At 36.9% G+C, this 12,537-nt stretch overlaps 1 protein-coding gene across 1 annotated transcript; it reads right to left on the bottom strand.

Annotated features, from left to right (window-relative positions):
* Window positions 1-984: 984 nt before the first annotated feature.
* On the bottom strand, window positions 985-3,300 carry LOC146641492 (uncharacterized). The gene is made up of 2 exons (XM_085398818.1): window positions 2,908-3,300; window positions 985-2,806 (listed from the first exon to the last, which is right to left on the bottom strand). The coding sequence occupies exons 1-2, from the start codon at window positions 3,086-3,088 to the stop codon at window positions 2,589-2,591; spliced, it is 399 nt and encodes a 132-aa protein (XP_085254944.1). The 5' UTR covers window positions 3,089-3,300; the 3' UTR covers window positions 985-2,588.
* Between the last annotated feature and the right edge of the window lie 9,237 nt (window positions 3,301-12,537).

Below are 12,537 nucleotides of genomic sequence, written 5' to 3'. Positions count from 1 at the left end.
GGTACAGTCAGCTGATTTAGGTTCATAGTGTCATACTCTGCAGTGTGGATGTGAACATTAATCTTATTTTTATTGCACAAAAGGATGAGAGTGTGATGGTAGATTGGAAACGGCATCCAGGGCAGAAACAACTGCTGCAAACACAACTTCAGCTCTTTGCAAGCATCTGCATAGACAGCACGCTAATGCTAAGCTAGCCAAGAACCCAGAGTGACGTAAAAGCTGAGTGAATGCTGACCCCAGTCCAGCTGCCAGATCCTGAACTTAAACAGGTAACAAACTGATGAGCAGTTAAGCTTCATTTCTACCTGTTGCTGATGTTTCTAAAGTAGAATCACTGTAGTTTAAAGTTTCTTTGTACTGGTTTTCATTTTGCTTTGTGCTGTCGGTTTTGTATTCATACCTAAATACTAAGAGAAAGATCAAATGTGTGTCCTCATGAGGACTGGTATTTGGATAAGTGTAGCCTATAGGTTTATATTGTTAACTGTTCATTATGAGGCAATTGCTTTTCAGGTCATTTTACAGTAACATGAAAGCAATGTAACAAGTCAATTGATGAATTACGTTTTGCTGTGAGTAATATTGTAACGTATTGCATTACTTTTAAGAAAAATATTCTGTGTGTTATACATTACTTTTTGAGTAATCACCGCAACAATGACACAGAACAAATAAAAGAAATATCTCGACCTGCACAAACATTTGACCACACAGCATGCAACCGATTTGCACAAATGTGATGTGATATGCTGCTTAGAGATGGTGATGACACTGGAGCCAGTGAGAATGAGTTGAATGAGGTCTACAGGACAAGAACAAAGATACGCTCACTGTCAGAAGCCAACAGAAGATCATTACCTTTACTAGAACTATTTTCTTTGCTATGATGTACTACAGTAAATCTACTTCAAGCATACTTCAACATATGGATGGAGGAAATGAATGTTGTGCCACAGGCTGAGAAGAATATTTATAAAGCAGTTTATTATTTTGTTTTGGACAAAAGCTTATCTAGACATTTCTGAATGCATCAAACTCATTACAATACAAGCAAACAAATCCTAATGTGTGGTCTAAAGCAGGAGAGGAAGAACGATGCAGCTTGCTTTTTTCCAGAGATGTCTCCAGTGTCCCCTGTGGGCTCATTGCTATATCTGTCTCAAAAAGACTTCTGCACCAGTTGAAAGGGAGAAATAACAGAAAACAGTCCAATTCTATGTAATTCAGTTTGAAAAATTAATCTGTCAGGAACATTGTGTGATGATCTGTGATGATCTCATATGGGTTTGTTTACTTTCCAGGTCATCATAAATCACCTCCAATGTTCTACTTTTAGCACTCATTCATATGCATTTGTGCGATGTTCATAATATCGAAATCATACTTTACATGGGACAAAAGTATGAAGGAAGTTACGATCAAGCAGAAAGCATCAACATCAGAAAAGTAACACCAGCATATGAAATCCCCTCTCAGCTGCACAGCATGTGATGCTTTGTGAAACAAGCTGTACTAAATTAGCAAACATCCAAGCCACAGGGAAGGCACAAATACAGCTTTCAGATGACTCACCACAGGAAACAGACAGAAACAGCCTATTGATCCCAGAGGGAGTTGAAACACTGGAAACTTCGGCATTGCACTCAACGTAGTGAGTGCAGTGCAGTTGATAAGGGTCATTGTTAACAACAGGGTCATTCCTATAATTCTTCAGACCATCTGTGGCAAAATGTTTAAAGTTAAATTGCATAATTCTATATTTATGTGCAATAAGTCATCAACAAACATTTTATTCTATACTATTCAGACAAAGATATAAATCTATGTGCTGTTTATCACTTTAATATATAGCAGAATTGAGTAAGAACTCTCATTCGAATAAGTTGTGAATAATAGTAATAACAATAATACTACCTTCAGTAATGTCATGACTGACTTATTAATAAATTCAAATTCTGATTTCAGTAAAAACCTAAATATTATTAGTTAACAGAGATATATTCATTAAATGTGATTAAAAGAAATGTAAGATAAATATAAGATTTACTGTATATCACTGACAGTTTTTCTTCTCATACAAAGAGGAACATATGAATGTGGAAGAGTTCAGGACATCTTTCTAGGAGATAACACGACTCATTGTTGCCTCTAAAATGAGGGATCTAATACAAGCCTAAGCTCCATATATCAGGCTTAAAAGGTACTTCTTAGTAATGTGAAGAACTACATGTATAATTTAATATCTATGAAGACATGTGTAATGGGTTTTTCCCATTCGCATAAACACCGATGGTTAATCATCTTTCAAATACTTTCAGAAGGTACAAAGAATCAGATGCTTTAAATTCACTATATTGCTATGAGACTTACTGAGATTAATGAAAAAGCGAAGGAAGAGTAGTTGAAACATATTCATGATTCAAGTCCAAATGATGAAGATTTACAGCCTCACTGCTGAGATGGGAAAAAACAGTGAAAGGACTTTCTTCCTCTATGATTTCACTGGTGCCATCTCGTTAGATGTGAATTCTGCACAGCCTTTCTGACAAGATGTAGGATTTCAGGTTTATTGCGGTCAAGGTTCTTCACCTGAGCCCTGCAGCCAGCTTCTCCATTGCAGCCTTGCGTTCTTCTGCCTTCTGCTGTGAACGCCGTAGGACATTCCTCAGCTCCTGAAGGTGGTCCAGGGTGCCCACCAGCTCACCTTTCACAGTTTTCATCTGGCTCTCCAGCATCTGCGTGTGATGGAGGGAGTTTCTCCTGTATCGTCTGCTGGAGCGCACCTTTTCCTCCAGGTCCTCCACTGAGGCAAGCAACATAAAACGATGTCACTGACTGCGATCAGCAGCGAGAATGTTTGTAAGTGAAAATATGAAGTTAGAAAGCCTTGTTTGTAACACTCACCCATGTTCTCCTGGTATCCCAAGCTCTTCGAACCAGACTCCGTCTTCTTGTCCAGCAGATTCTTGGTCTGCTGGAGCATCCTCTCCATCTTGACAAGTTCGGCCGCCTTTGTGTCGCTGTCCCGCCGAATTTTCAGCATCTCCTGCTCCTTCTGAGTCAGTTCACTGTGACACTTACTCATGTTGAGGGCTAAAAGTCTAAATGGCAAGACCCAAAACTGAACACAGAAAAAATGAAGACAACTGAACGGCCAGAAACCTTAGCGAAGACAAGACGCAAGGATGATGGCTATAAAACTGTTTTGATCATCCAATGAAGCACTACTCTTAAAGCCTCTGAAAAGCATAAACTTCTCTTTCTGCTGTGGAAGCACATAAAAGACTGCTTTGTTTGCAGTTTAAAGGCGCTGCTGGTAACATTTGGCTTTTTATAGGCCCAAACCTCAGTACATACCCAGAAGTCATCTGAAAACAGCATCTCTCAGTACACACCGTTACAAACTCCAAGTCATAAGACCGGCTCCAAATAGTCATAAAGAAAAAAATAATAATTTCACAGCCAGTCATTAAAACCCTGCAGTTTTTAATGGGAATAAACAACTGAAACATCTTTCTTTACTAAAGAATAATTGTTGCACTGTTATTAGGTGACAGAAAAAGGCAGTTAATAACATATCATGTAAGCCTAGTGTTTGGTAGTAGGCAGCTTGGTAAAACACCATGAAGAAAGAAGCTCATACAGAAGCTGCAAGTCTTGTTTTATTATTGACTCTAAACATTAGTGTCTATTTAACCTAATTTTTTTTTGTATTTTGATAATACTTTCATGTCTTTGTCCTGTCTTTCTCCCCTAATCCCCAACCGGTCCCTGAGCCTGGTTCCTGTTAAAATTTCGTTTTTCCTTCCCACTGTCACCAACTTGCTCATAAGAGATCATATGATTGTATTTTTTCTTTGTATTATTGTACAGTCTTTACCTTAAATATAAAGCACTTTGAGGAAACTGTTGTTGTGATTTGGCGCTATATAAATACAACTGAATTGAACTGAATTGAATTAAATACAAGCTGCCTCCTGATCTTAAAGTCTAGAAGAAACAGGGCAAGTATGTACAGCCCTTGGAAAGGGCTTTCCTTAGAGAGTATATCTTTTTAGACTCTACCTGTAGAGAAAGAAATAGGCTTTTACTTTACATGCAATTCTAAGCATGCACAAACCAAATCAACCAGTCAGTCATAGAACAAATCTCATACACTCCCTTGATTCACCTTCTTTCAATAGCTCTATTAAAAAACCTCATGTTGTATATGAGGCTTCTTGTGTGGCATCCTATTTTTGTGAACCCGTGACAGGGCCGTGCTAGTGGTTTCCCAATGTGCCTCGACTCTGTGCTAAATTAGGCTTGCTGTCTTCTGTATTTAATGGAAAGACATAGTTTTAGTATTGATCTTGTCGTCTAATTGTCTGTAGGAAAGTGAATAAGAGGATTTTCCAGATTGTCAGCTGGTAAAAATGTTAGTAAATGGTAATGCTTTGCACGTCTAATCCATAAAGGTGATTGATTTGTTCATTTTACCCATTAAGTTTAAAATAACGACTCTTAAAGCCAGTGTAAAAAAAATAATTTGCAGTGGCCTGAGTATTTTTATCATTTGGGTTACTGACATTGTATTGGGAGAAAGGAACAGTGTAGGATTAAAGGTAGTGCTACAAACACTACAAGCATCTTTCTCTGGAACCAAGCAGAAATGATCAGTAGCTACTGATTGCAGTGATTAGAAATAAATGCAGGTTACTTCTTAATCAATATAAAATGTAAAATTTGTTTAATCCTGAGCTTTTATTACTTTGCCACATTTCTCTGCATGGATTATCCTACCTCACAAGCTTTCCACGGCTTCTTTTCTCATTTTGTAGTGTGACTTTCTCTAAAGTCAACGATTTCCTCCAGGGTGGCTACATGCATAGATACTAACAAAAGATTTATTTTTAAACACAAACCGTGAGCCTCATGAAACACCAGTGCTGTAATGTACAACCAGCATCTTTTCAGAATTAGGATCAGACGTGCATTTTGATAACAGTGTTTTAATGAATAAATCTCCATTAGATGTGAACTAATCAAACATTGTGACTGGGTTTCAGCTGTGTGCTTGTTTATTTGTTTGTTTTTTCTTCACATTTAACAAGCCTTAATTTATTAGCTGTGTGACTCAGTTACAAAGTAATAAAACAAGAGATACCATTGAATGAGTCACATTTATATTTATTATAACAAGAACACATTGCCACTCTGAAAAATATAAACTCTTGGATGTTTTTCAAGTAGAAAAAAAAAAAACTTCTTCCCTCAGGCCAACCGAGTTAGACAAGTGACTCATAATAGGTCACTGTGTTAAAATGTCAGTGAATAAGCTGGTGTACTTTGATCAACAATGAACCCTTGTGCTCTTGAAAGCGTTCAAAAAATGCACACAGAATCACAGCCTGCTCAACATTAACATGAACTGGATAAAGGGAAGCAAATGGATGGATAAGCCAGATCTGTCTTTGTGGATTTGCTTTTATATCTGAAAGAGAGACAGAGACAATGTCAGAATTGATCAAATGAGCGCATGGTAATTAGTAATATTCATTTGTATAAAGAACTGTGAACACAGCGAGGACACTTTAAATAATGGTTTTATTAATTAAAATAGAGATATTGTTTATTTACTTTCTAGTTACTGTTTACTTACTACATAGAATCCCATAATTACCCTTCTGCATTTCACAATCTAATTTTAGCCTAGTAATTGTGACTTAATTTGTGACTCTGAACAGAAATGGCCTTTGCTAATCCTGCCATACTTATCCACCTAAATCTGCTCTCAACAATCCCATTTGTTAGAAGTTGCTTCTAAAAAATATCCACATCAGAGACTGAGACATAGAAGGGCCACTGTGTTTCACCACCTCATTTCACATGCAGGCACAACTTGAAAACATTAGTCATCACATTTACATAAAAGTCACTTGCAGTGATGCACACCATCTGTTATGTAATTTTAAGCTATACCAGCATGTTATTATAAATGCTGCTCCAGAAATAATTCCCCATATGGCGTGTATAAAATAATCTCAGGAAATTCTCAAACACTTCAAATCACAAAATACTGAATGATTAAACCATCTGGGAGGTTTTATGAAGGGAAGTGTATGGTGGTTTTATTGTAGGTTCAGTGCTTAAATGTACCCAAACACATCCCACGATATGTGCTGAATTTCATTGTGCCGATGAAGATAAACAATTGCAGCCCTTTCATACAATCGGCTTCTTCAGTAGAAGCCCTCTGAGCTTTGGCAAACAGTATATGCATTTAAAGCAGTGGTTCTCAGACTCTCACGTGGGGTCTGAAGGCACGGACAACAAAGCAAAAAACATGGATTAAAAATAGGCTGATCTGGCAGGGAGCACTCCTACTGTTTAGTGTAATTGTATTGCAAGAATGACAGATTAAGATACTCTATATTGAAGCCTCCACCTCTAATAATACATTTGCCTAACATGAAAAAGATCCCTGGTTTGAGAGCAGGAGGAGAACGGGTCAAAAGCTTGTGTACTCCTAGTGCTGATCCCAAGCCCAGGTAAATCAGAGGGTTGCATCAGGAGATGCATCCAGTGTAAAATCTGTGCCAAATCAAACATGTAGATTCACCTGCTGTGGCGACCCCTTAGAAAATAAGGCACCAGCTGAAAGTAGTTATTTGTGTTATTAACATATCAAAGTTTCACATTCATACAAGGATGGAGAAGATGGAGTCGAAGGAAGAAAAAGAAGAAGATTTATGGATGCTGTGATGGAGGACACGGAGAGAGTTTGTGTGTCAGAAGAGGATGTTATTAATGAGATGGAGGCCGATGATTCACTGTTGGGATCCTTGCTGGTGTAGCTGCTGCGTGTTACTTATTACTTAATTATTTATTTATTTTTTAAATATAGTAAATGCTGTTTAACTTACACCATGAAGTGATACATTGAATGCATGAATATGATTTATGAATGGAAGCAAAAAAGAGTGCTAAGCTTGTTTGTTTAAATTCACCCCAAGCTTTCGTTTACTCTTGGTGATAAAAATTTCTATATGTGGGTTGGAAAAAGTTTAAATACCACTGAAAGGCAGAGAGAGTTTCAGAAATAAAGATGGGAAAAGGTTCACCAATCTACAAAAAACTGCATGTCAAGTTATGGAATAATTTCAGAATAATATTGCTCAGTGTAAAAATTCAAACCTTTTTTAATATGTCATTCATGTTATCATCGAAAAGAAATATCTATGGATTTCTCCACAGATCTCGAGAAATCTCTGTGTGGAAAAAATTAGGCCAGAAATCAGTATTGAATTCCTGTGATTTTCAGGCCATCAGGTGGCATGGCATTAAAACAGGCATAATTATATTGTATTTATTGCACATTTGAAAAGACACCATTAATCCTGTAAAGTACATATGGGTTTTATAGCAACATATGCTTCCATGTCTTTCTCGGGGAAGTCCTTGCATTTTTCGCCAGTTCATTGCTAATCTGTTACAGTACAACAGCATGGCTTTGTAGTGGAAGAGTCCAGGTGCTAAATGGTCTACCTGCAGTCCAGATCTTGTAGCCTCATGCAGTTCATATGTTTCACATCAGAATGGAACAACATTTCTCTCCCAAAAGTTCAGCAGCTGGTGTCTTCAGTTCCCATATTTTTTTACCTACTATTGCAAACCACTCTGTTTTTATTTATAGTTTACAGTGTCACAAAATTTTTGTAGCTGGAGTTAAAGAATAACTTAAGGCTTAACTCATTGTATTTGTTCTAAATATCATAAGGTCTAATAAAAGGGGAAAAGAAATATCTTTTAAATGCTATAACAATACTAAAACAGCTTGGTATAGAAGTAGGGCATATTTTGTATGTTGATTGTAATGGGAGAACAAGTCTCCCAGAGCATCAATGTATCTCATTCAACTATAGGATCTTCTTTCTTTTTTTAAAATCTTTTAAATCAAGAACAACTTCCTCCCCTCCTCCATATAAATCATATCAAAAGTTCAGAATTGGATAGGTTGTGTTTGTGCCACTGAAAAACAGTTAAGTTTTGATTAGAGAGCTTTATATTTTTTTCTAAAAAGTGTAACTCAAATAAATAATAATAGAAAATAGCATAGGTCTGTCTACGCTGGCGTCTCTTCCCAGTTGCAAAACCTTTAAAGTCAGGCGACCAGCCTTGAACAACAGCCCAAGAAAGAGCAGCAGAGCACATACTTTGATTTTTCGCTACCAAACAGAAAACCAAATTGAGCCCATGAGAGAGAAGATAAGACATTACATTAATATTATGGTGTACATCAAAAGGCTGAGATTGCAGTTATTTTTCATTTTTGTGCCCAGTAAACTGCACAGTTGCAGAAACATTGATTTTATTAACAATTTTATTAACATTTGAAGCACAGCACTGAATGGGAATCTTTAATGCTACAGCAGTCTTAGTCATTATGTCCTTTTGTTGGACAAATCTGGAAACCACATTACACACATCTAGAAAAGTCGAAATAAACTGTCTATCTAATGTCTAAATATGTTGTTACATATATTTCTGTGATCATTACATACAATCACAGAAATATAGGAGTATTAAGAGCAGTCTGTTGTTATGGATGAGGATGCTTGTGCTTCACCTGCTAACGTGCTGGATAACTAAACGACCACTACGTTTTGATTTATTTTTTTTAAATGAATAGTATTTTCATACACCCATTATCTCCTGCTAATGGTGGTAGCAGACAAAGAAGAGTATTGCAGATGTTGTTCTCCCCAGCAACAATTTCAAGTTCTTCCTGGGGGGGAATCCTCACATTCCCAGGCCAGATGAGTTATAACATATCTCCAGCAGACTATAGGACTACATTGGCATCTCCTGCCAACCTTTAAAGTAAGGCAACCGGTCTTCAACCACCTCAACAGGCTCTTTTTGACAGGGAGAAGCAGCGGTTCTACTCCGAGCACATTCTTAATTGTTCACCTTTCATTGTTTTACATGCTCTAATTCATTTCAGCTCTTTGTATGTTATAACTTTGCTGCCGTCCATTTCTGGCTAATGGACCAACAGCCCAAGCAAAAGTAGCCCACAGGCTGGTTGTATCACATACTTTGAACTCTGCCTCCATCTGGCAACAGACAATCTCTGCATGTAGACGAGCAGTCCTTGGCTACCTATAGTCCACGCTGATGAAGCAAATTGAAGTCCAGGAGAGATAAGTACACTTTTACACTACATTAACATTATGGTGTACTTTAAATAGACAGAGATTTCGGTAATGGTTCATTTTTGTGCCCAGTAAACTGCACAGTTACAGAAAAACATGTTTTATTAACATTTTAACACCAGCACTGAATGGGAGTCATTAAACACTAAAACAGTCTTTCATTGGTCAAACCTGGAAACCACATTACATAAACATTTTAGCAATCCATCTGCTCGGCAACACTTCTTCTTTCATGAAAAACAATCACAGAAATATAAGACGGCTGTCTGTTTTGATGGATGATAATACCTGTGCTGGACCTGCTAATGTGCCATATAACTGAGTGCCCATTACCTTTTGCTGGTGCACTCTCTTGAGATCCAGACTTACTGTATCTCTTTATTAGATACCAGAAACAGAACTCTCATCTCAAAGCAAAATACAGTAAAGAGGAATCTTTGTAATCTTAGGACATAAAGAGATCCACTACACCTGTTGAAATACACCATTAAAAGAAAATGCAGGTATGTGCCAAAACCTCTTAAAATATACATCAAATCAGGAATGTTTTTATACATGATCCTACTCTGGCATTATAGCTGAATGCTTTTGGTTCTCCACTTTCCTCTGCTGATACAAGCTCCCTCTGAGCTCTGAGATTTATCCTTAAGGAACATCACCAGGGAACTGTCTCTTTCTCCAGGGAAACTGTGAAAGTCTGCCAGGAATTACTCTGCTTTTGTGCACTGTGTGTTTCTGTTGTTTTTACCCAATAAATGATTAAAATTCTCCCCTGAAGCTCCTGATTTTTTTTTTCAGGACCTGTGATAACTTGTATAGGTCATCTTCTTTTCAAGGTAAGTGGTAAGAGACGCTTAGAGCAGAGGCTCCAGACGTCCATTCCAACACAAACACATGAAAGTATCACTGATAATTCAACAATAAAATAGTTTCATGTTGTGGCCATCACATGGTGTTTTCCAGAGTGATCAGGATAATGCTTTCTTAGGTTTATTATTTTCAACACATTTATAGATTTATTCCAACCCATTCCCAAAGCGTAAAATGCAGATGACTTGTCTGTATTTTACGCGTTGGGATGAGAACGCGTTGTCCATCCACAACCAGTGTTGGGAAGGTTACTTTTAAAATGTATTCCACTACAGATTACAGAATACATGCCCCAAAACATATTTTGTAACGTATTCCGTTATGTTACTCAATGAGAGTAAGGTATTCTGAATACTTTGGATTACATAATACATTATCATTCTTTTTACAACTACATGAATGTACTATTGCTGTGTGATTTATTACTATTACTGAAGGATACTCGCCATACCAATACCAACTAGATCTTTAAATATTAATCCAAAATGAGTAACAATAGGGTGGACATTAGGTAAGGCTGCACTTTTTGCAGTAATCTCGTATAGAAAACTGTTCCGCGCGTATATAAAACAGCAGCTCTATTAAAGGGACCTCTGGTTAATAGGTCGGGTTCCGTGTCGGGCTCGTGGCCAAAAACTAGCTTTACTTTGTTGTCTTGGTCAACTTTGTTAACGAGAGACAGAGAGAGGCGTTGAAAGGCTGCTCCAACGGAACTTATGGTTTCTGAGAAAAACACGAACACAGTGTACAGCTGAGTCTTAATAGCTTACTTACAACTGGGCTACAATGCCCATAAGGCTACATTCTATAAATGGGCCGCGAGATTGAGACCGAGGCATTAGAGCCTCTTAATGCGTGTTTTGTTTGGGTTTCCACCAGCGTGGAATTACCAAAAATAGAGAGGGCATAGCCTAACATATGAAACAAGAAAAGACCGCTGTATTCTGAATACCACCATTTTAAACGGTAACTGTAAAGGAATACAGTTACTCATATTTTGTATTTTAAATACGTAACGCGAGTACATGTATTCCGTTACTCCCCAACACTGTCCACTACACAAGGTTAGTCATTAAAATACTCCGTGGTTTGGATTGATTGCTATGAAAATGTCGTGATCTTAAACTTAAAGTTAACACTTTCTGAAGGTTTCTAAAAACTTTGCTTGAAAACATGCTGCACATAAATTGCACAAGAGGCTGGAAATTGGTCAGTTTTAGGGTTCAGAACTCTAATTTAAAGAAAAGAGACACAAAGCATTACAACCAGTAAAATAAAAGATGACGACCTCAATCAAAACAGTAGAGAACTGGAAACAGAAATAGGGTTGATATGTCGTCACTTGTTTTTGTTTTTACTTTAAATGGGACCACAATTTACAAAGTCAAAACCATTCCGTATTGACTATGACTTAAAGAATACTTCAGCTTCACCTTTCAGATTTGGAAGCGACATACGTCCTTCTTTTATATACAGTCTATGACTTACACAATATTTTCCCACTTGCAGGAATCATTTGGTTTATCTTCATTTCCATGTTCAACTTTCAAAAATCAAAATTTGTTTGAATTAAGTATAACGAAATAAACAAACTTTCTTTACAACATTGATAATAAATATTACGTTTAATTACTAGTAATGTAAGCAAGCATTTCACATTATACATAATTTTGAACAAAAGAAAACGAAACTATGACAAAATCCACTTACCTGATTGACTGATTTGTTTATATTTCAAGTCCTAAAGTTGAGCCTTACACCTTTACACAGAAAGGTGTAAAGCTACAGAGCTTTCGATTTCCGCCTGCCCCTAGACAAATATAAATATCCTTTTTTTTATTACTGTTTGATGTAGGTATTTTTGTTTCTGTTTCGTAGTGCTCTGTCACTAAGTCGAATAACAGGAAAAAATAGCCTGTATTTCTGACTCATCTGAATGTTTTTGTTCTATTTAACAGAGGTGGGACCAAGTCATTGTTTTGCAAGTCTCAAGTAAGTCTCAAGTCTTTATCCTCAAGTCTCAAGTCAAGTCTCAAGTAATGTCAGGCAAGTCAGAGTCGAGTCTCAAGTCACTGGTGTAAAAGTCCGAGTCAAGTCACAAGTCTGAAACTTTGAATTTCAAGTCCTTTCGAGTCTTTAAAAAAAAAAAAGAAAAAATAATGTTGCAGTTATGCTAAATGTAAATATTAGACCATGTAATTTTAAAATCTGTGTTTTTCTCAACACATGACAAAATAGTGAACTTAGAAAATATACACAAATTGTGAAATTGCACCTCTTTAAAATGCAGCTCAATTAAACCTAGCTCCAAGAATAATTTTCACCGACAGTTCTGTGATAAGCTGCATGTTATTCTTGGATGTGGTTGTAGGACCAGCTTTAAAATCGCATGACAAAAATATCATACACATTAAAAAAAACTGTATCACCAACGTAGCCTGGACAACATTTGCTAGTTAGATGAAGT

The sequence above is a fragment of the Rhamphochromis longiceps genome, linkage group LG23, assembly GCF_057381845.1.
Source record: "Rhamphochromis longiceps isolate RC_006_pf linkage group LG23, R_longiceps_female_GT1.1, whole genome shotgun sequence".
In the NCBI taxonomy this organism is placed as follows: domain Eukaryota; kingdom Metazoa; phylum Chordata; class Actinopteri; order Cichliformes; family Cichlidae; genus Rhamphochromis; species Rhamphochromis longiceps.
This window is presented reverse-complemented; position numbering and strand designations above follow the sequence as displayed.

Bases quoted from the DNA above. Each gene is read 5' to 3' on its own strand.
- LOC146641492 (XM_085398818.1), bottom strand. From the start codon at position 3,088: ATGAGTAAGTGTCACAGTGAACTGACTCAGAAGGAGCAGGAGATGCTG. The intron at 2,807-2,907 runs GTGAGTGTTACA...TGCTTGCCTCAG, and splicing joins GGGATACCAGGAGAACATGG to TGGAGGACCTGGAGGAAAAG.